At 42.1% G+C, this 24596-nt stretch overlaps 1 protein-coding gene across 1 annotated transcript; it reads left to right on the forward strand.

The window, feature by feature from the left end:
- Positions 1 to 7193: 7193 nt before the first annotated feature.
- On the forward strand, positions 7194 to 12776 carry BCL2L10 (BCL2 like 10). Its single transcript, XM_088462361.1, has 2 exons — positions 7194 to 7925; positions 12472 to 12776. Exons 1-2 carry the CDS (start codon positions 7524 to 7526, stop codon positions 12601 to 12603), a joined length of 534 nt encoding a protein of 177 aa, XP_088318487.1. The 5' UTR covers positions 7194 to 7523; the 3' UTR covers positions 12604 to 12776.
- Positions 12777 to 24596: the final 11820 nt, after the last annotated feature.

Here is a 24596-nt window from a genome sequence, read left to right on the forward strand (position 1 = left end):
TAGACCGCCGGGTTCCAGACTACATCCCATTCCCTTTAACCCCTATTGTATATTGGTTTACAAACCTGTCCTCAGGACTCTGTTAGAGTGCACATTCAGTGACAACTGTATATAACAGACTGTTGGGATATTAAATATGCCACCTGTTCCCCATCTGGGGAAATCCATAAAACATGACTTGTTGGCAAGGCCTAAGAGCCAGTTTAAAAATATGTTCTTCAAGGGTGCGTATACACAGCAGACAGGCTTTGTGGTTTATCCACCATGACTGCGTTTCTTTCAACACAATGTAGCTGAATCTGAACTTCTGAAAATAGGTATCAGAGATCCTTATAGTAATTGGGAATGCCATTCACATGGCCACATGATGGGGAAAAAAATACTGCAAGCTGCATCTGTACTTTGCTAAGCATTCACCATGCAATGCCACTATGCCCCCAAGCAGCTGTTTGACTTGCACATAACTTGTGCTCATCATGGGAGAGCTATATATAACCTTGAAGAAAGACAAACAGGGGTATTCAATATGGAGCGAAAAGTCAGTTTTTGCGATAATTTCGCACTGATGATGTCATTTTCGCTGGTTTTGGTTTTACACCGTATTCAATTTCAAAGACTTTTCGCAGGTTCGAAAAGTCTTTGAAAAAAAACGGGGATAACTTTTCACTACTGAACAGGTGGCGAAAAAAATGCAGAATTGGGGTTTAGGGGTGCAGGCTTAAAAAAAATAGCCTGCATCCCTGGGAATGTCATTTTAAAATAAACTGTGTCAAAAAAAGTTTTTTAAAAAAATAGGGACACCCCAAAAAAAATATTCAAAATTTGGGGTGAAAAAAAAAAAATGGGAAAAAAATTGTTTAAAAATAGGGAAATAGGTTCAGGGCTATTCTGCAAGTGCGGCAGGTGTTTTCTAGAATAGGCTATTAGCGGCAGGTGCATATTTGCAGAATTTTTAAATAAAGACTTAAGGGACTTAAAAATATGCTAGTACCCATTTTCATGTACCCCAAATTTGATGGGACCACTTAAAAAAACGAAAAAAACAACCTAAGTGCTCTTCTGCAACACTTCTTCAATGTCGGGAAAAAAACACCTGCTGCGGCTATTTAAAACCCCGACTTTCATTTGCAGGCTAAAACGGGGGTACCCATAGTGATCCTCCATGTTTTTACTGCTTTAGGGGGTCCTACAATTTATTCCAGGTAAATTTCGTATTTTTTCGCAGATCCCACTTCGCAGGTTCCCGTTTTCATAGCTTTTATGTTGAATACGGGGATAAAGCGGGCGTGCGCCCAATACTTTATCCCTGGAAAATCTCCGATGTGGAGCGAAAAGTCCAGCATGGACTTTTCGCTCCCATATTGGATACCCCTGTAAGTGGTGAGAGATAAAGTACCAACCAATCCGCTTATAACTGTCATTTTACATGCTGTATTTGAAAAATGACAGCTAGAAGCTGATTGGTTGGTACTTTATCTTTGTCCATGTTATCTCCAAGGTTTGATACATTTTCCCTCATAGGAGATCCCTTTTGCAATCCCATGTGAGCTGCATTATTTTAGGTTCAACACTTTAGGAACTTCCTCTGAGCTCCTGGGCAGGTAACATTTTAGGTTAGGTTTTATTTTAACAATAAGTTGTCCATATTAGAGTGGGAAAAATATATGCAAACATAGGGACTGATGCTTAGTTGCACGCAAGTCAGTTTAGCAACATACTCAGTTGCTAGTGGCACATCTGCAAAGTATTGCCCCCAATTACCCGTTCTGCCAACGCTGGAGTCGGGGAATCTGAGAAATGGAACACGTTGGAAATCCTCGATTCACATATCCCAAACAATCGGGATTGAGGAGTCGGGATTGTTAACATGCTGTTTTTTCCCAATCTGCCTGCCGACAGGTCGCTGATCATCGATATCTGCAGATCAGCGATTTTGATCTTCAATCGGCAGTACAGGGAATCATAACAAGTACAGGTAAAATGTAAATAAGCAAGTTCAGTTGGAAAATGTTGCTTATAAGTGTAAATCTGTGTTTCCTTTTTTAAATCCACTTTGTAAAATCGATAGTATGCATTTGAACTCATACTTTCCATTGCACATACGCAGGGCCAGTTTAGCTTAGCAACTCCAGTCATCCCATCCACCCTAGGGCACCTCTGGTATTATAGCAATAATGTAGATCTGTGGTGATAAAGGAAATTCAGAGGCGCTGCTTTTAATCTGCTATGGCATCATTACATCACATCTACCACACTTAAAGAAGAGACTTTGGGCCTGATTCAGACCCACTCGCGAGCGGCTGTACGCTCGCAAGTGGGTCGATGGTCTGCACTGAGCATGCGCACGACGGAGGGAGCTCCGTCGTGCGCATGCGCCAGACACGACGAGCGAAGGACTTTCCTTCGCTCGTTGTGTCCGATCAAAGGGGGCGTGCTGTCAATGTTGATTGACAGCACGCCCCCTTTGGTGGGCGTGCCGGGGGCGTGCCTCCCTGACGGGGACGTTCCCACGGGAACGCCTCCCGTCAGAAGCCGGCCCACTGACATCACTAGTGATGTCAGTGGGAGTGATTTTGGCTCTGATAGAGCCAAAATCACTCCGGAGCTTGCGGTTGAAAACCTCAACCGCAGGCTCCGGCTCGCAATTTCGATGGTCGCGATGGTCACGACCATCGCGGCCATCAAAATGCACGCTCGTATAGCCTGTGGGTGGTGACCCACAGCTATACGAGCGTCCAGGAGGACGCTCCATGAAAAAGGAGCCCGGCCCTCATGCAGAGCGTGCGCTCTGCTCAGAGCGTACGGCTCTGAATGAGGGCCTTTGTTTTTTTTCACCACTGTGTTCGCAAGGCAGAGTTACTCTAGAACTATGGGACCGTGGCTTTATAATCTCTTCCAAGCCCCCTCAAGATCTCAACTAGTTTTGTTATGCATAACAGACTTTTCTGTATTAATATCTAAAGCCCTATCTCTGATAAAGAAAATAAAATATTGCCGGGCAGATGAGTATCACTATACATTTTCTATTACTGCAATATGTGGTGATAGACACATATTAATAAATAGGGGTAATTAAAACAGCTCAGGTTGTCATATCTGTTGACAATGAAAATAAAGAAAGCTGCCTGGACAATAGAATTCTCCATATCATGGGCTGGATGTATTAGGGTAGAAATGCGTTAAAACCCTCCAAAAATCCAGTATTTTACTGCATTTCTCATATTTACTAAGCATAGAAATACATTGCGTCCCGGTGGGTAACACCAACTTTAGATGGTATTACCCAATAGAAAACTATGGGCTTCTTTTCGGGATGCCCCCTGAAAGACATCCAATCGGATCCCTCCCAGCTCCCCTCACGGCATGCGTTTCCTTCTATGCTTGCGCAGAAGGACACCAGAGGGACTTCTGGGTCATAAACCCGGACGTCCCTCTATCGCAAAAGACAGCTATTACCGGCAGAGCTGTCTTTTGCGATTTTCTAGGTACATACCAGCGATATTATCGCTGGTATGTACCTGATAATAAATGGTATGTACGCATCGCGGATGCGATGCTTAGTACATCCTATCCCCTGACTGATTTGGTCAATTAAATTAGAATCTATATAATTATCTATTAAAGCATGTCCCCACTGGTGCAATAGAGACAGTATAAACCAGGAAGGGTGAACCCTGCAGCGCCGAGGTAAGTATAGCGGGGTGGGGATGAAGCCTATTATATAATGTCTGTCCTGCACAAGCACAGTAAGAGCTGCAGGAGGGCCCGTACCCTCTCTCCCCTCACAGCTCACAATAGCTGTCTGACACTTGGACACAGCCATTCCTTCCCCACCCCTGCCAGTGCTGTTTCGATGCACAGGACTGTTTCCTCCTCTCTGTGTCTGGAGCCGGAAAACTGAGTTTGGGGCAGAAATTAGTGAGAAACATAGGGAGCGGGTGGGAAGACATGAAAAAGTGGGGACAGAGAGATGGGGGAGGGAGGCAGAGATGAGAAAAAGAGGATAGAGATGACTTAGAAAGACAGAAGGGGGAGGGAGGACATAGATGAAAGAGAGGGAGACTGGGGGGGGGGTGGAGTAGGGGACAGAGATGAGAGAAATGGGGGATAACAGATATGAGAGAGAGGGGCAGATTGTTGATAATGGAATGGGTATGATATCCCGGCAGTTGGGATGCCTGCTGTCAATATACCCGGTCGGGTAAGTATAGTAACCCTCCCCCTAACCCTGTACATCCTAACACTAACCCTCCCCCCTTGATGCCTAAACCTAACCCTCCCCCTTAGCGCCTAAACCTAATCCCCCCAGTGGTGCCTAACCCTAAACCACCCCCGGGGGTACCTAACCCCTAGCCTAATCCTAACCCCCCCTGTGACCCTCTCCCCCCCGCGGCAAAGTCCTAACCAGCCCAGCTATACTTACGTTCGGCATTTCGGCTGTCGGGTTTCCGGCGTTGGCATGTCACCTACTGACGGTAATCCGGCGCCGGTCTTCTGGACGGGTAGTGGCATTACGGAGCCGGGATTTCGTCAGCTGGGATGCCGCATGTACTGTAAGTCAAATAACTATATCCCGTTAATAATATATCCTAGCGATGTTATTAAAAAGTATAAATACTCCAAGCACCACGAATGTGTTAAACACACTGTGTAGTGCCCCAAGTTCACATTATGACATACAGAAACCCCAGTTCACATTTACCACAGTGCTGGTGATGTAGCTTTGTGTGGGGATCCCTCAGTGTGTGTGGGCCCCTGGGCAACTGCCCTGTTGTTAATTCAACCCCTTGGAAGGGGAGGAGGGGGGCAGAGATGAGAGAAGCAGATGGGATAAGGGGGAGGGGAGGGTTAGGGTGCTTACCAACGATCGGCGGGGTCTCTCACTATCGGACTCTCAGTGTCGGGATTTGAGCCGTCGGCTATTGAACCGCCGGTATTTCAATCCCATTCCCTCTGGGACATAGGTTCCGAAATGAGCGATCTTTTCACTCATCTATCAAGACTCCTGCACATACGCAGCCTACTGAACACACATGTGCGGTAGCCCTGGAACCCTCTCCTGGTAATTTTTGCTAAATGTATCCTTTAGGCCAGAGGTTCCCAAATGTAGTCCTCAAGGCACCCCAACAGTTTACGTTTTAAAGATATCCATGGTTTAGCATAGGTGGTTAAATCAAATTGACTGAGGTACTTATTAAGTTACCTGTGCTCAGGGCCATAAGTAGGGGTGTGCAAGCAGTGCGGCCACACAGAGCGCAGAGCTCTGTGGGTGCTCACCCACGGTCCCTGCATCTGGCTAGCAGGGTGCCTGTAACGGAACCTGCCAGGATTTCTGCAGCAGTGCCACCTGGAGCGTCCTGTAGGACGCTTCAGACGTACCCACCACTGCCCTCAGCATCCTGAGATTACCGGCAATCGTGGCCCCATCCCCTCCGTGTGATGTCACGTGGAGGGGGTGTGGCCTGCACCGAGTGTCGGTAAATGTAGTTACGGCGCTGCCTGTGCTCAACCATAGATATCTCTAAAACCTGAACTGTTTGGTAGCCTGGAGGACCGCGTTTGGGATGTGAACCTCTGCCTTAGGGTACTATAGCATAATGCATTCTGGAGATAGCGTTACCTGGGGCCGATCTTGGTAAATCTGAAAGCTTTGCAGCCCCCATAGGCTTGGACCGCAGCAGATTTCGGAGATAACTGCTATGGCCCCTCCATGTAACATTCAGGGCATACTTAATATTTGAACACATCCCGCAAAAACTACTTTTTTCAGGAACTATCCCGCAAATATTATTTGATAAATAGATCCCTTAATGATAGCAACATTATACAATATCCAAATTATCACCCCCCCCCCCCAGAATAAATAAATATAATATTGATTCTTTTCAATAAATCATTTTGAACATTTGTTTCATCATTTTATTTTGTACAACATCAAAGTAGACTAAGAAGCAGTAGCGGAAGAATACAGAAGCAGCAGCAGCAGGGGCATATCTAAAATGGGTGCAGGGTGTGCGGTGCCTGCACCCAAATTATCTAAAACTCGAGGTTATCTAAAAGGTCGAACGTTGGGTCTTTCATCGCTGCTGAAAACACCAGAAAATTACCGCTGTGGCCATTTTTCCAGTGTTTTACGCATGCGCTGTAAGGAAATCGCCAAGAAAATGGCGGCCGCGCCATTACCGGGCACATGCGCAGTAGACTCTGGTGCCCAGAGTCTACTGATTCTGCGGTGACCGGCCAGCTCCCCGGCGCGAGAGGAGGAGATGCACACAGGCCCCCTCCTCTCTAAAGATGCCCCTGAGAAGCAGAGTATTTAAAATAACTTCCTCCAATATGACCCCTTCCATCAGGTAGAAAATGCTCGGCTCCTGGACTTCCCACAAATTTGTTTGCAGTCACCTGTGTTGAATGAGGCAATTGATAAGGTTTTTCACTACAGGTGGCTGCAATCATACATTAAGAACGAAGTCCAGGAGCAGAGCATGTTGTACCTGGTGGAACAGGTCATGTTGGAGGATCTGAAATAACACTATAAAAAAAAGTCTAAAAATATCATTACTTAGGACCACTTTCTGTATAGAATGAAAGAAAATTGTAAAGTGATCTAATAATTTGACTTTAATGAATATTAACGAGGAATACATGTGTAACAGTAGTGAGTACAAGGGTAACAATGATGAGTACACGTGTAGCAGTAGTGAGTACAAGGGTAACAATGATGAGTACATGTGTAACAGTAGTGAGTACAAGGGTAACAATGGTGGGCCTGGGCCCTGTCACATGCAAGTAACACCGTGACCTGATGTCACGGATCACGGTCGGGAACACGACGTTCCCTCCTGGCTGTGGGAGAATCCGTGCTGTTAGTACAGTACACTGTGACAGCAGTGATGCCCCGGAGACACTCACATGACGCCACCTATACGGGGCAGCACAATAGATACGTAAGAGCGTGTAATGTAATTCAGAGCCCATTGTTTCTTCATGCAATGCTCTATGGGAAGATAGCACAGCCAGGAGTGGCTAAATAAAATAAGAGAACTGACACGACAATACATAGGTCTGTGCTGCCTTCTGTACAATGTGTGTGACATGACAGTGAGACAGTGACTCCTTTTTCATGAATTAGTCCAGTACTGATGAATGGACAGTGGGCGGCGCCATGATGCCAGCCTACCGCAGCCCGGGGGAAGTGGGGGCGGAGGAGGAAATCATGCTGCTGCTGGCCTTTAAACAAAAGGTGGAGGTGATAGAGCTGGGACTGGGAGAGAGACGGAAACAGAGCTGCCTGGCTGTGGCTGGAGGAGTGATCGCAGCACGGGAGCTGGGGGAAGGCGCTGTGTGTGGCCGGGAGGAGCAGCAGTGACAGCTCTCTGCAAATACAATAGGATCTTACACACTACAGATCGCAGAGAATACAGCAGCTCCTTATCCGGGGGCAGCAGCAGCGTGGTGGTGGTGGGAGTGGTTCCCCGTAGTTATTATATGGAGTGACCTCGTCCTTTTTGTCCATCCTTACTATGTCTGATCAGCGGCTCCTGGAGGAGACCACCTGCCTGTTGGAGGATTACCTTCGGCGCCGTCTGTGTAAGGAGCCCCGGCCGCCGCAGACGCCTGTAGCGGAGACCCTATGGAGAGTGTCGGAGGAGATGCTGAGCATGAACCGTGCGTTCTACTCTGAGTCGTGCGAGAAGATCCCAGGCGAATACGACCCACGGGTGATCCTGCAACGCGTGGCCGCCGACATGTCCGAGGAGGTAGGACTGAACTGGGGACGGGTGGTCGCGCTCATCGTCTTCGCTGGGACCTTGCTGCAGAGACGGGGAGACCACAAAGCCGGGACCCCCGGGGAGCTGGCTGAGGTGCTGAGCCAATTCCTGCTCGGGGACCACAGAGACTGGTTCATGGAGAACGGAGGCTGGGTAATTATAATCAATTATTTCATATTACTACTGTCACACTCACCATTAACGCTGCTCCCATAGCCACCAAACCCGCACCATCACCCAAGCCACTGGAAATATCTATCTAGTAAAGTATGTATGTACTGTATGTATACTCTCCTGAGTGCATCATTATGCACTCACTCTGACTGAACAATACATGAATATCTTCCCAACGTTTCTCCCCCCTGTAGAGCACCTATGACTGCATGAATGGTGGATGTATTCGAGTTTCAACTTTCCAGGCCAATCACTGCCCAACCCTGTGCAATAGCTCTGAGTCATATGTACTACAATATTCAATGTGGAAATTGCTCATCTTTTGGACCACAGCATTGTGTAATATTTACCCCGTTTCTTAAAAACAATCTGCAATGAGTTTAGTAACTAGTGACACATATTGAATATACCAAACAAGCTTTAAGAAAAGTATCCAATATAAAAAAAAAAAAAAAAAAAACTTTCGGTTTGGCTTATCTGCCTTTTAGTTTAGGTTGTCAGGGTAGCTGTGATTTCATAGGCAATGTCCTTTCATGATGTAGGATAGATTTTATATACGGAGAGGCGGTCCAGATGTTTATAGGTCAATCATACCAGCGTGCTCTGCCTGCCAGTCAGTCAGGAGAGCCATAGACTATATAAAATGAACATACTACTTCTCTGATATCCACTTGGAATCTAGTCTTTTCACATTTTAGTTATCTATATATAATAACGGTAACACACAACTGTGTTTATGATGGGTTTTCCATAATGAGGTTGCTTTTGTTTTAAATACAAATAAGCTCTGTTGCCAGGTAAAATATGCATTAAAAAGTACAGCAAACTTAAATTTCTATCATTACGTAATTAATTTTGGCATGTAACCAATTTAATACTATTAATAGATGGCTTTGATTATTTTGTGGGGAATTCAGCTGGTCATTAAGAAGAACCCTTGCAGTGAAAATCCTTTTAATTCAACCACCTGTATACACTGAGGATATCCCAATGTAGTGTTGTCGAACATGGCTGTACAGGTGATGGCCCAGTAGCCAGGCTTTGTCAGTTGTATAGAAAATTATGGCAAAACCTAGTACAGTATTTGATTAAAACAGTGTGGAAGCTGCTGGAAACAATGGCTTTCTCATAAGTTCTAAATGTTTAGGTTTCTTTAAAATGAGATCACTGGAAAGCTATGCAGATTGCTTCTAGAACATTTGGTAACTATCCATCAGCTGGAACAGTGCTGTGTGAGGGTGATCCTTGCCTCATTTACATCTGAAAAATGTAAGTTCCTATTCTAAAGTCATTGTAACCACCTATGCCATACTTTCAAATGGGACTTTCCGTTTCTTGTATAGGAGGAAAGTTAAAAAAAAAAAAAAAAAAAAACCCACGTAAAATTCTTGTTTCTTTGATGTGACAAATATAAGCTTCCTTACTGATTTTTGAATAAATAGGTTAGTATAAGTGTTTTTCCATGAACAGAATATTCTACTCTTAACTACATGAAATGATCATATTCATAACTGCAGCCACAAGTATAGTGTTTTGTGGTTTCATTAACTTATTTTTCTTGTGTTTTGAGCAATATACAGTGTTATTTTTGTATCGTTTATAGCATAGATCTGCAATCCAGCTGTTCCCAGACTGTCCCAGCAGCTCCTCCTAGTCGCTGGCTAGCAGCTGCATTGCAGACCAGTAAATGAGCATGAACCCTACTACACTAAGTTATTAGACGATGCAATAGGGGAAGGGTGCTATTATAGTGACTTTGGCAATAAGAGTTGGAAGATCCTTTGTATAATGGGACACTTCCAACACACTATCATTACTTTTATAGAAGAGGGTTCTGCTAGACCGAGGAGACTGTGGCAGGAAATCTGAAGAGGGGCAGTTGGAGGTGTAGCATATGGCAGCAATGTGTTTTTGGAATTTTTATAGTGCAACTTTGGCAAAACTAAAGCTTTTTACAAATGTGCTTTTAGATTGTTTTCAACACAAGGTGCAGACTAGTAAGAATCTATTGTACAAGATCATATGTTTCTGGAGTATACCATTCAGACAGAGGAAAGCCACTAGACACTATGGTAAACGTGGGTTAATACTGGCACAGACCAAAAAAAAAGGCAGTGAAATGAATCTGTGAATTGGCATGGTAGAAGTTAATGACAAGGTAGAAAAGTTATGTTTGCACAAATTAATGGTAAATAGCAGCGTTCCGGAAGGTAATGAGGGGATAACTTGTTTACACATTTATCTGCCAAGCAGCACTCAAACATAACCATCTGGATGCTATTGCTTCCATACTTGATTATGCTGAATAAGGATCTGGTAAACAGCTGCTGTTTTCTCTCAATCAGTGCTCCTTTATATGGAGTCTCAGGTGTGCTCATCTGGCGGAGATGTATGGTGTAGAGATAAAATTAATGCCTGTAAGGTCATATTAGATCAACACTCTGTTGGGAGGGGAAGCTCTAAATTTTGCTGGTTTTTACAATGTACGTATGTCACATAAGATAGGATTTGGTGAATACCGAGTTTTATTTTTTTTTCTCCAGCATGATGACCTTAAATACAACACTGTCGGGTGCTGCTGGCATTAGTCACTTCATGTGAATTGCTGTAACCACTTACTGGAAATATAAGGCAAACTGAACAGTTGTGGTACGGTAAATTTAAGGTGACAATTGTCTGGGGTTTCCTATTCTGCTACCGTCAGAAGATAGTACACTGACTTTACGTAGGAGGTAGTGTAGAGCCAATTTAAGTCCTTAGTGAGCCCAGGGCAAATATCATTTTAATGGACCCTAAATCCCTTCACAAATACTAGGGTAAACTTGTGACTCTTGGGGAGATGTATCAAACCTTGGTTGGTACTTTCTCTCTATCCAATCAGCTACTAACTGCTATTTTACAGGCTTTGAAAAACAAAAAACAGAAGCTGATTGGTACTCTCTCTCTCCACTTAATGGGATCTACTAACCTTGCAGAGTACATCCCGCCAGACATCGCATTGTTACTGATCGCATATGTAAAGGACAGCTCTTCTGATAAGAACTGTCTTTGCGATCAGTGCTGTCCTGTGGACTTCTGGGATTGACTCTGGAGTCCATCTGCGCATGCGCAGAGTGACGCGGCGGCTGCGTGGCATGCTGGGAGGAATCCAATCGGAACCCTCATACCAGCGCAATGCGGTAGAAACCCATAGGGTAACACTAGCAAAAGATGGCGTTGCCCTCCACATTGGAGCCTCGGCGGCCAGCCAATGATACATATGGGAAATGCGGTAAAAACCTGAAAATGGGATTTTTACTGCATTTTCCATTTAGTACATCCTGGCCTATGGGTTCTCCACAATTATACTAAATGTATCATGTTTTCCCAAGAGCAGTGGTACATGCTTAGTGATCACTCCATGTGCCTGGAGATGTTTTTGGTACAAAGGGTCCCATTTATGAATGACCCTTAAAGGGGTTATGCCCTCATTTCAATATTTAACAAACAACGGTAATCTAAGGTTACTGCTGTTTGTCACTGTATCACTTACCTGGCACCAGCCTTTCTGGCTTCAGCTAAGCCTTCCAGGCATTGCTTGGTCCACTGCAAAACGAATCAAAATATGCCTCTGGGCCTCATTTAACAACGTACATTACTCAAGCTTGGAGAGAGAGGAAATACCAACCAATCAGCTTCTGTCATTTTTCAGGGCCTGTTTGAAAATAACAGTTAAGGGGCCCTAACATCTGCGACTGGTTGCCGCAATTCTATGTTCTGCAGAGGCAGCGGTCGTGGAATGGTGGATATTCAACATGTCAATCTCCAATTCCCTGATCCCGACCTGAAAATGGTCGGAATCGGCAAGTCAGAGATTTTTTTTACATGTTGAATTTCCCACCAATTATCAATGGACGCCGTTTGACGGATCTGATCTTGGATCGGCAGAACGGGTCTGTAGATATATGGGCCCCTACAGGAGCTGATTGGTTGGTATTTTATCTGTCTCCACTTTCTCTCTCCAAGCTTTGATAAATCTACCCGAAAGGTCTTTATAAACCCTCTAGTTTCCCAATAATTACAATGAAGTATGACTTGATGGGCATAAAGGTGTACACATGTGGGGAGCAAAAATCAATAATTCTGCCAGACTTTCTGGGGCAACTAAAGCAGCTCTGCCCAGCGTATATGTCTGATCAATAAGACCAATAAATTTTTTATTTCAGATGTACCATCAGATAATAGCAGACTAATTGCACAGCACACATCATTCCAAAATACATAAAGATGTAATTTCTTTCAAGGTTTATACTCCAATTATCTTTGGCCACTATTGTTAATTTATTTTCATGAAATTAAGTTGAATGCGGAGTAAGCCTTGTTAAGAGGGGCAATACTAACTGTAAATATTGGTAAGTAGCATTTATGATCCTCCAAATATAGGGTTGCTCCACACCTCACTGCTTTTAAAGTAAATTATGGAATTATTGTGGGATTTTATGTCTTTATAAACTGTTTAACCCCTTTTTTCCATCTTTACTTTCAGGATGGTTTCCACAAATTTTGCAGCAAAAATAGGTCTGGCCGGGTACAAGAGAGTGGTACTTTTTCCAATGCCCTGATCGCAGCGGCTGGATTTGGGATTGCTGGATTAGTTTTTCTCCTGGCAGTAAGATAAATTGTGGACTATGGAAAGAAACATACTGCAGAAGATATAGCTGCAAGTACCTTCTTGCACCATCACACGGGACCTCTTTCTGTTCTCAGCCAAAGACTTTGTATAAAAGATTGAACTGGTCAATACATAAATAAGAACAATTGTACACTGCCATTTTTTTCTTATTTTACTTTTTTTTTTTCTAATATATATATATATATATATATATATATATATATATATATATATATATAATTTTTTTTTTTTTGGTTGCTTATTGCATTTATGAATCTTTTTGATTTAGTTTTAAATTCACCAATTGGAAACCATAACAATTGATGTTTCTGAAAGTATTGACAGTTTAGAATTGTTTGTTATGCATCCACCTTAGTGTATTGACTGATTTTAACATTTGATTGAAGTGGCAAGACAAAAACTCTCAAACAATTAAAAAAAAAAATCATGTAGAATGTGTTACTTTACATAATGTTGTATGTCAGAGATTTTTTTTTCTTTTAGAATATACAAGTTATGTTTTAAACTATTTGTATATGTGAAACAGCCGAGATACCACATTTTCATTTACCAGCTTGGAATTGTCTGATGTGTTTTTTATTTATTTTTTTTTCTTCTTCTTGGGATATTTTAATTTGCGTAGTTTAGCGTTATGAAAAGATTATTGGCCACCATTTTAAATGGATGTGAGTATGAGAACCAATTAGAAGCTACACGCTCTGTGCTTACAACTTCAGTCTAGTCCGTGTTGCCACCCAGATTTTCATTTTCAGCCTGGGCTGTGAGATGATTGGTGGGTACCCATGGAAAATGTCTGCATGTACCAGCCTGGAAACTTCATTGAATGAAGTGGATGGTAGGCTGATTATTTTTATTATGTTTACTTGTTATAGTTTTTTCACTCTACCCAGGAATACAGCTTTTCTAGATTACATTATTCAGTATTCTTAAGGAACACTGTTACAATAAAATAATTATCTTTAATTTATATAACGTGCCCTGTATGAAAGCACTATGCCGGTGGTATATACTGACCAAACTCCTTTTGAGAGAACCAATATTCTTCTGACACTTAGGTGGAATATTTTATTCTTCAATAATATTCCTCTTCAAAATTATTTCATATAAAAGACCTTCTACCAAAACTTATATATAGCATTCCAAGTGCGGCACTTGCTGCATTGGTATAATAATCTCCACAGGAGGCAGGATAAATCCAACGTTTCAGTGTGTAAAATGCATTGTCATCAGGGATAAGTATTGACACTTTGGAATCATCCCCTGCACGAGGCACCTGGAATGCTGCTTGTATTTATGGATTGATATGGCATAGGGCACAGTATTGTATTGAACTAATTGAGCTGATCAGAACTGATATATACCTACCACCTTACAGATCAATGAATCTGAACAGGGCGTGTGACCATGTCACAATGGGGGTGAGGCTGCTTTATGATGGAGGTGTGTCTGGCATTCCTGATAAAATATGCTGCCATTAGCTGCTTCCCTTCCCTCTATAAACTGGTTCTTTGCACCCATTCATTGCTATGCTGAGCAGAGTGTTGAATGGGAGATACCTCCCAACTTTCTCTGATGGCAGGAAAGAACCATTAAATCTGTACTGTTCAGTCTAAGTCGGGGCAGCTCTACATATTTCATTGTTTTGTGTTTGTTTTTTTTCTCCCTATGCATGTAGCCTAGGCAGTAATTTTTAATGCTCTGCAGACAATAGCTGATTAAAAAGAACACTCATTGCACTCTGCTGCACAATGAATATAAACACAAGCTCTTACATCTGGGGCTCTGTTAAATTCTGGAGACTTCTAAACTTGTGAATGTTTACAAATATATATATATTTCTTTTATTACAAGGCACTTGTATCATTAGTTCTGTGCTCCATTTTGAACTGGTGTAATCAAGGATACTTTGGTTGTTTGCCCTTTTGATGGATTTCTAAATATCTTTATCTCCCACTGGCTGCTCCGTTTTCACGCCTAGAGGGGAATTCAATTAGCTGCGATAATTTACTGCTGGCCAATTGATCCTCTGGGACTATTCAATTAGCCCCGAAGTGAGGCCGCCGGCAGCACTTATCTGGGATTTTTCTTCACCACTGCGCAGACAGTGAAAACAAACCCCCCGATAACGAAGTGGTTAACGGGTGCCGCAACTGTTAATGCACAAATCCGTAAACTTTTTCAGTGTGTGTTAACACGGATAAACACCCGTCAACACCGGTATCGGGTGAAAAAGGGTGTTTAATTGACTAGCCATGGGTGATAAAGCTTGAGTCTACCTACCTTTTTCACACTTGTTAAGTTATTGGGGCAAATTAAAGTCTGATTTAAATGGTAGTGAACGTAAACCATTTTAGGCAGTATAATAGCAGAGAATGATAAATTCAATTAATTAGCAGCAGACTTTGTTTTTTAAATTCCTGGAAAATGTCGAAAGTTTTGAAATATTTCATGTTTGTTATAAATTTAATCTAAACTGGGCAAAGATCATATTTATGCTGAAAATATATTTGGTTCCTACACATCATAGAGATCTGGCATCTCTGTGTAAGCGTTTTATTATAATAATATATTCTATTATGCTTGATTTATACCTAGGATATACAATATTTTTCTTATGGGTCCTTGTTTAATAAATGCTTTTACATTTGAGACTTGCTGGACTATATTTATTTTATTTATTTATTTTATCTGAAGACTAGTTACAAAACAATGGTTGTGTGTATGAGAAGTCAGTGCTCCAAATGTGTAAAGGTCTGTTGGAGACTGCATGGGTGGTGGTTGAGTTTTGACAGCATCAGCATGCAATGCATCCTCAAAATTGGGTTATACAGTACTGACGTGATCATTGATCCTATTACCTAACATCTTGTGCTGATAACACGGCACCTAGTGAGTGCAGCACTGACCACAATCGCACCCTATCGGACATCCATGATTTTGTATTCTATGCAAGATGCCGGTTTGGTTCCCAGAAGGGAATTCTTTAATTTTCCATAATCCTATGGTAGCATTGAGCCCTGTGGGTGTACCTGTGCACTAAGGTTCATATAAATAGTACTGCCTGTAAAGTGTGACGATATGCCTATTAAATGAGGTAAACAAAACAAATGAAAGGAAAATGAGAAGTTCCCAGGCCTTTTAATTGGTGCAAAAGCAGTGAGGGTTTTTTTTTGTTAGAATTAAATTCTATTTTAAAATACCAACAGAAGAACCATAAATGAGCAAATCCTATCAAGAGCTGCCTATTTAAATGAGAGCAAACGCAGACCTCGGTGCTGATAAAATGATGCTAGATAGAGAAATTGTTGGATTTTGGGTACTGTGTAACAGGTACTGTATGCTATTTATAACTACAGCTGCACTGGGTTGGTGGTTTGAGAACCGTAGTGTGAAATGCTACACAAAATCCTCCTTTTGAAATTGGATGCTCCAGGTTTGTAACCTAATGGTAGAAGCCTGTTACTGCATACACACGTGCCCCTGAAACTGGAGATGCTGCATTTGTGTTAGATGGCACGTTTTATGTAAGTGATTTTGCAGAAAATCTGCCATTTGTGGATGATTTTTACATTAAGCATCCCATACATTTATTATGCCATGCCAAATGTAGCAAACTGCCAGCTTTATATGGCATTAGCCATTGTAGCCTCTATGCTACATCAATGCATGCTTTCCCTCTACGGTATTATGCACGAGTGGTTCGGTGACTATGCATTTAGAAAGCAGGATCCGAACCCAGAAGTAAAGTGATGGTGCTAGATTTGCACCTTTCATTAAGTTGGCATGTTATATACCTGTGAAATCTTTATAAAGGTAATGTAAAACTCAACCCCCAAAAAACAGCATTATTTTGTCGACATCATGTCTACACGCTTAGCTTGTCGATGCCGATCAAATGTCAGTGTGATTAGATTATCGACAATACTGTGTGTCCCAGCTGTGAAGCGATTTCACTTACCTGGTAGCAACTCCGGCAATGCAGCTGTGTCTTCTGGGTCCAGCGGTCATATAATCCAATAGCGTTAAGTACACTACTCCTCTCCTAATCTTCCCCTCTCTCAGCCTAAGCCTAACATCAGCATTCTGAAGAATGTCAACCTTTTTCATGTTGTTGTGAACATGTTGACATTCTGCAGATGTCTGCATGTTCTATTTTGACATTGCAACGATGTCAACCTCATAACTCTGATTGTCAGAATGGTATATGTTCATTAAATTTGCTGCATGTTGTCTTCATAAATGACCCTCTTTGGGAATGGTTAGTAAGTAGTGGGTTTAAAAACCAAGCAGGGTCAGGGTATAGAAACCAACAGAGTTCGACGGCGGGTTCTGTTTAGAACACTTGTACTCGGGACCGCAAACATTGTATCTTTTCCAGTACTCACAGAATCACAAGTAAAATAATTTGCTCCACCTGTGGGTCCTTTAAAATATGTTAATGAGTAATAAATACAAAAGTGCTACTGTTAGGTGACCTGGAATACGTGTATTGTTTGGGGTCCTGAGGACTGAGTTTAGAAGGTAAAACGTAACTTTAGTAAATATTGTCACTGGCCTATCTGTAATGGGTACAGGGTCTGCGGTGCACTAACTGAATATACTTACTGTGTGAATGACACTGACTAAATCAGTGCAGTAGACTCTGGCAATGGAATTTTATTCCCCATGTACTTATGCTACACTGACCAGAATACACACTTCCAGTTTGACTGAACAAAACATATATTCTAAAAATGTAGCTTTAGTTGCGCTCTCAAAATTATAAATGATAAAGTAAAAAGATAAATGGCATACAACTTCCATTGTTAATTTTTGAATACAGTGTTCATTTTCTTACTTTCATATGAAACAAGGAAGTGCCTTATGAAAAGTACCTATAATTTGCTGAAAACAAAATATACTGTATATGTGTATTTTTTCAATTATAATTATGCATTTGCTACTTTTTAATATGGTTTTATAACTTTTATGATGAGAAATAAAACTAATGGCATACTGTTTATGGACAGTGAATGGTATAACAGCACTCCCCACCTATGTGCTGAATGTCAGTAGGGTAAAGAATTTTAGATATGGAAACTATATTTATCATTGTCTAAAGCTTTGTACAATGTACAGTTTACTAGTATTTGCATTTTGTTTTCTTCTACTTTTTAATTAATGATTTATATATACTTATTTTTTTTCTTACGTTATACTACCCAAAATGCACATAGAAATATGGTGGTGTTGGAAAATAAAAGGTCTCCTTAACATTCATGGAGGATGACGCAGGTTGTTGAGTTGCTTCTGTTTGTGAGCAGTGTATAGTAAAATAATAGTACCAACACCAGAATGCCACTTTTACTCAATCATTGCTGATGCCTTTCAGCATCCCGGCACCTGTGGGCTCTATGTACCTTACTCTGTGTGTAGGAGATGGCAGTTATCCTTTGTACATTTAAGGACTTCTTACCTGTTTTATCTTCCATAGAGAATGCAGCGGTCTGTTTGGGATGCTCATGGGATGAGCAATGCGCATTTTTGGCAGGCCGGAAATAATATTACTTCGCTATGTACTGACCATGAACCTTATTCAGAGATATACGCTGATGGAATCGCAACTACATTCTCTCACTGATCGCAGTTGCTGAAATACACTTAATACCTTCCAAAGCACAGCCGAGCATAGGGACGCCCACTACTGCCTTCTCATATAACCGTCCAACAGCGTAAACATCGGTACCATCGATGCAGATCTGGCACCCATGCAGCATGAATACCATAGAGTACAGTGGGCCTGATTTATTCCGGATCGCTACAGCGTACGCAGTCAGCCGATTGTTGCATACTGCGTGTGCATCGCAGTGCGTGTGTATGACGGCTACATTGCTATCTCACTGTGATCATGCAGAGCACGGTAAGCCATCGCAGAGTGATTGACAGGTAGTTAGCGTTTGGGGGGTGGCTGGAGAAACGCATTCGTCCCTGTCCGTTTGAACGCCGTTGCATGGGTGTGCATAAATTAGCCACTGCAACGGCATGCGCAACCTGAGTACTCACTGCATGCGACGAGGTTAGCAATTTCTGAGTAGAGTCTGACCTGTTGTAATTGTGTGTGAGGGGCCAATGTTACATGGTGTTCCCCATGTATACGCAGGACTGCAAGGTATTACGGATGCCAGATAGCGGTAGTGGTGTCTGTGCGACAGCATTCATTAGCATATTTCTGCAGCAGCTCTGAGTGCGTAATTGCATCTGCGATCGCAATAGCGATCCGTAGTAAATCGGGCCCTGTATGTTTTCTCTTTAAGAGAAAAGTCCCGAATTGGGATTAAAGATAGGCGTCTAAATCCCAACGCCAATCCTTAGCCAAATGCTGAGATCCCGACAGCCGCCATGTCGAACGAAGATAAGCGTGGTATGGTGGTGGGAAGGGTAAGCATTAGGCCCCCCCCCAGGGCAGGGACGTTTCTAGAGGGGAGAGGGCCCGTGTGCAGTCTCCGACACGTGCCCCCTCCGGCCGGCAGCGAACTGTGCGCGGCTAGCGCCGGGGTTATAGACTCTGGGCACTAGACCCCCGCGCCGACGTGGGGGTCCGGAGAGGTAAGTAATATTTTGGGTGCAGTGCGGGGCCCCGCACACCCTGCACCCATTATAGATACGCCCCTGCCCCAGGGAGGGTTAGGGTTAGGCACCATCGTGGGGAGGTTAGGGTGTGGGAAGGGGGGGATAGCGTTAGGCACCACTGGGGGGAGGTGAGGGTTAGGGGTGGTTGAACAGGGTAGAGTTAGGGTACTTACCAGCCCCAGTTGGGATGTAGAGCGTTTGGGCTTCCATGGTCGGTATTTCATCTGGAGGCTAATCATCGATTATTACATACCGATTCCGTATCTAGCACTGACATTTTCTGCAGAATCTTTTGTCATGGTTTTGTGTCTGGTCCCCACAGCATGTAAAATGATTACACTATTGGCTTTGTGAAGGTCTGTATATACACACCTGGGCCCTCATTCAGAGGCGGTCGGAGGATGCAAGCGGTCGCTCAGAAACTGGGCGGCCGCTTGCATCCTGACCGGCCGCATCTGTTTCGGTCGTTAGGCTGTGGGTTTACACCCACAGCTCTAATGACCGCTAAGGTGATGGTCGCAATGGTCATAGACCATCGCGACCATCGGGGCTTACGACGAGACCCTAGGGTAGGGTCTCACTTGTCGTAAGCCCCGGAGAGCTTCTGGCTCTATCAGAGCCGGAAGCTCTCCATTGACATCACTAGTGATGTCAGTGGGGCCTCCCCCAAACGGCAGGCGTTCCCATGGGAGCGCCTCCGTTTGGGCTGCCGGCCCGCCTTCCAAACGGGGCGAGCTGTCAATCAACATCCACAGCTCGCCCTCTTTGGAAAGAGACCCGCTACGACCGGTGCTGTCGGTCGTAGCGGGTCTCACGCATGCGCACAAAGGAGCCGGCTCCCTCGTGCGCATGTGCACTTGACAAACATTGAGGCGGCCGTGCGGTCGTAGACCTTATGGCCGCCTCTGAATGAAGCCCCTGATCACCTAGGAGCCTGCTGGGAAAAGTAAGTGCTGGATACATCTACTGGAGGGTTTATTTAACAAACAAAAGATATTCCTTATATTTTAAAAATAGATCTTCATGGTCATTTATCCGTTACAATAGATTGCATAGGGACATCTGCTTTAAGGACTATAGACTGAAAAACCTGTATTTCTTTTTATTCACTGCTTAGTGATCCAGGATGACACATTCAGAAATGACACAGCATTTTGCTTAGATGCTCCTAGAAATCGCTGAATCATATACAGCAGAATACATAGATCACAGTGATGAGATCTAGTAAGTTGTAAACATTGCTCTGCATCATCACTTGCATTTCTACTAAAATGGTTGAGTGTTTTTTATTCCTTCTGCATAGATATAATGCAAACCAATAATTAATTTATGCTATGTTTTGATGGCTTGCCAGAAATAACCAATGTACAAAGGACAGAATAAAGCATCAAAACTTCTTTACCAGACATCTAAAGATAGTGGTGCTTGAAAGTTTGTGACTCCTTCAGAATTTTTTATATTTCTGCTGAAATTTGGCCTAAAATGACCTCAGATTTACACACAAGTCCTAAAAGTAGATAAAGAGAACCAAATCAAACAAATGAGAGGAAAAAATTAGACTTAATTTTTTTTATTGAGGTTCATAATCTAATATCACATATCTGTGAGTGTCAAAAGTATGTGAACCTTTGCTTTCAGTATCTGGTATGACACCCTTATACAGCAATAACTACTTCTAAATGTTTCCAGTAATTGTTGATTAGTCCTGAACATCGGCTTGGAGGAATTTTACCCCATTACAGCTTCATCTCTGTTATGTAGGTGGGTTTCCTCCTATCAACTGCTTGCTTCAGGTCCTTCCACAACATTTTGATTGGATTAATGTCAGGACTTTGACCTGACCATCCCGAAACTTTCAATTTATTCTTCTTTAACCATTCCTTGGTCGAATGACTTGTGTGCTTTGGGTCATTGTCTTGCTGCCTGACCCACGTTCTCTTTACTTTAGAATATTCTGGTATTAAAACTATCACTTTTCTACAGCTTATTAAGAGTTCCTTACTTTACGGGAACATTCTCTACAGGTATTACTAAGTGGCAGACATGTTTTCCAAATCTAACGGAAGCTAATATTTTACGCACTTTACAATATTCCCTCCGCACATTGACAGCTACAACCTATAGAGAAATGTTTTACAGGCTATTTTATATGGGATATCTTTCTCCTACACATCATCTTATTGGTATCACAACCTCCTCAGCATGTCCAAAATGTGCCCAATTAGAGGCATCTTTGTATCACTGCTTATGGGATTGCAGGGTCATTAAGAGGTTTTGGACCGAAGTGAAGCAATATGTGCTTACAGACCTAATTAATTATCTTCCATTAACACCAGAATGGGCAGTGTTGGGATATATTCCAAGAATAATTAGAGTTTCTAAGGGATGTAGAAAACTATTATTAATTATCTTGGCTGTAGCTAAAAAATGTATCCTGCAACAATAGATTATTCCTACCCCTCCTTCATTAACTATGTTCAAAGAGAAATTATTCTATATTTTCAAAATGGATTGGGTCGACTCCTCTCTCAATAAGGAAAATAAATCAGAACAATTCTTCTCAATTGGGGAGAGCTTTATTGATACTTTAAATCCTGAGATTAAAAAACAAATACAAAAATGTTTTAAATCAACACAATGGTACGAAACTAGACTGCTCCTACAAGATATCCCAATAAATTACACTTAATAATCCAAAAAAAAAAGGGTATCAATAAAAACAAAGTAGAAGGAGACTGAGGCTGGGAGTGCATGGCTCATATCCCCCTTCTCATCTTATGCACTCTTTCTTTTTCCTTTTCTTTCTTCTCCCCCCCCCCCTACTACCCGTTTTCTATCTCCCCTTATATTACTATGGTTGAAGTCACTACAATAATTTCTTGATTATATTGATATGGTCCGGTAAAATAAGAACATTGTGGTACAGTCATTTTCTCAAAACCACAAGTGATTTGTATTTTTTTTAAGTTATGAATGTGACATACTTTTGTGATATATTTGCTTGTGTATCATAATTTATCTGATGACTTCAATAAAAACATTTAAAAAAATAAATAAATAATATTCTGGTATAATACAGAGTTCATTGTCCCATCAATGATGGCAAGTCATCATGGGCCAGATGCACCAAAACAGGCCCAAACCATGATACCACCACCATTGTGTTTCACAGACGGTATGAGGTTTTTATACTGGAATGCAGTGTTCTCCTTTCTCCAAACATAACACTTCTCATTTAAACCGAAAAGTTATATTTTTGACTCATCTGTCTACAAAACATTGTTTCAATAGTCTTCTGGCTTGTCCAGGTGAACTTTAGCAAACTGCAAATTGGCAGGAATATTCTTTTTGGAAAGCAGTGGTTTGCTCCTTGCAATCCTACCATGCACACTATTGTTGTTCAGTGTCCTCCTGATGGTGGACTCATGTGAGAAAGGCCTTCAGTTGCTTAGAGGTGACCTTACCTATTAGGCGCCTTGCTCTTGGCGTGATGTTTGTTAGTCGACCACTCCTGGGAAGAGTAATAATGGTCTGGAATTTCTTCCATTTGTACACAATCTGTCTGACTGCTGATTGGTGGAGTCCAAACTCTTTAGGACACCAGATGTTAGCTAGACAATAGATCGACAGAGACAAAAGGTTGACACACTAAAGGTCGACATGTAAGAAGGTCGACAGGGTCAAATGTCAACACAAAAATGCTTGACACATTGTTTTTTTTTGTTTTCTAGCTCTAATTTTCGCTCTAACCCTCCCTCTTGTTCCTTATAGTGCCTAACCCTAAAAAATTTTTTTTTTTAAAATCATGTGTCAACCATTTGTACCTGTCGGCTTTCTTACATGTCGACTTTTAGTGTGTCGACCTTTTGTCCCTGTCTATTGACTGTCTAACATCTGGTGTCTATCTAATTACTGTCTATCTTCAGTTCGGAACCCGTTGTTAACATCAACCTTTGGTAGATCCCTGTTCTTTTAAAAAGACAGGTTGTCCACCTACACCTGATTGTCCTCCCATAGATTGAAAATACCTGACTCTAATGTCACCTTCAAAATATCTGCTAAGCCTAAAGGTTCACATACTTTTGAAACTCACAGATACATGATATTTGATAATTTTCCTCAAAAAAAAAATAAAAACGTGCATGTCTAATATGTTTGTCTCATTTGTCTGATTTGGTTCTCTTTATCTACTTTTAGGACTTGTGTGAAAATCTGAGGTAGTTTTAGGTCAAATTTCAGCAGAAATATAGAAAACTCTGAAGAGTTCACAAACTTTCAAGCACCACTGTACACATGTCTCTCTCTTTTCGTTTGGGCTGATGAACCACTGGACAAATTTTTATGAGGTTTTCATTCTTCTATACAGCATTGGTTGAGGAAGGTTTATGTGTAAGAATCATGCATCTATGACAAAAGGGAGCCGAGCAGTGACGTTTTTACTGAAGCAAGTCGCAGAAAAAACTGTTGTGCTGTGTGAGTGGCTGACTGCTGCTACAGGGCTGAGAGCTGTGCTCTGATTGGCTCTCTGAGACAGTTATAGCCAATCAGGGATAGCAATGTGCCCTTTTCCTTAGCAGCAGCCAAGAGAAGGGAGGGAGTCGGGTTGAGCAGGGTCATGTCTGAGACAGTGAGGGACAGCCTCCAACGAACCCATGAAGATGCCCTGATGCAGACATAATTCGGCATTATACCGGCATTATTAGATGATATCTTCAGCTGATATTGACTGTGAATTGACATCTTTTTTTCTTCTTAATTGGCAGGTAATTTATACTTATACTATCATTGCTGCAGAATATCTCATTTTGAACTATTTGTTCAGTGCATTGCATATTAGGTCATTTATACTCCATCATTGCTGCAGAATATCTCATTTTGAACTATTTGCTCAGTGTATAGATAACTAGACCTAGTTCGTATTTGCTTTTGTGGTATTCCTTGTTTGTTTGTGTTAGGAAATGTATTGCTAGCCATATTATTGGGAGGGTATTGGGGGTTGATTGTAATCATTGCATACACATGCCAGCAATCACTATTTAAGTCTCATTGTTACAGGTGCATAATATTTAGAAGTGCATCATTTTAAAAGTGCACCTAAACTTCTATCCAAATTCAGCATTATACCAGCATTAAACAGACGTTACACAGAAGGAGACCACTCTAACTTCACACCATTCTAAAACAAGAACATTTGGACAAAGTATAATCAAGAAACGTAAGCTCACAATATATTCACTACAAGCAACTGCTGTTTGCACAACCTGGACATTCATCACTGGACTCTGTTTGCTCACTATATAAACTTACACTTTACTTGCTAATATTTGTGCTGGCTCTCACAAACAACTCCTAGTATACTGTATTTCAGT

Source organism: Taudactylus pleione, unplaced genomic scaffold, assembly GCF_031769625.1.
Source record: "Taudactylus pleione unplaced genomic scaffold, aTauple2 ptg001207l, whole genome shotgun sequence".
NCBI classification, from domain to species: Eukaryota; Metazoa; Chordata; class Amphibia; order Anura; family Myobatrachidae; genus Taudactylus; species Taudactylus pleione.

Bases quoted from the DNA above. Each gene is read 5' to 3' on its own strand.
- BCL2L10 (XM_088462361.1), top strand. From the start codon at position 7,524: ATGTCTGATCAGCGGCTCCTGGAGGAGACCACCTGCCTGTTGGAGGAT. The intron at 7,926-12,471 runs GTAATTATAATC...CTTTACTTTCAG, and splicing joins TCATGGAGAACGGAGGCTGG to GATGGTTTCCACAAATTTTG.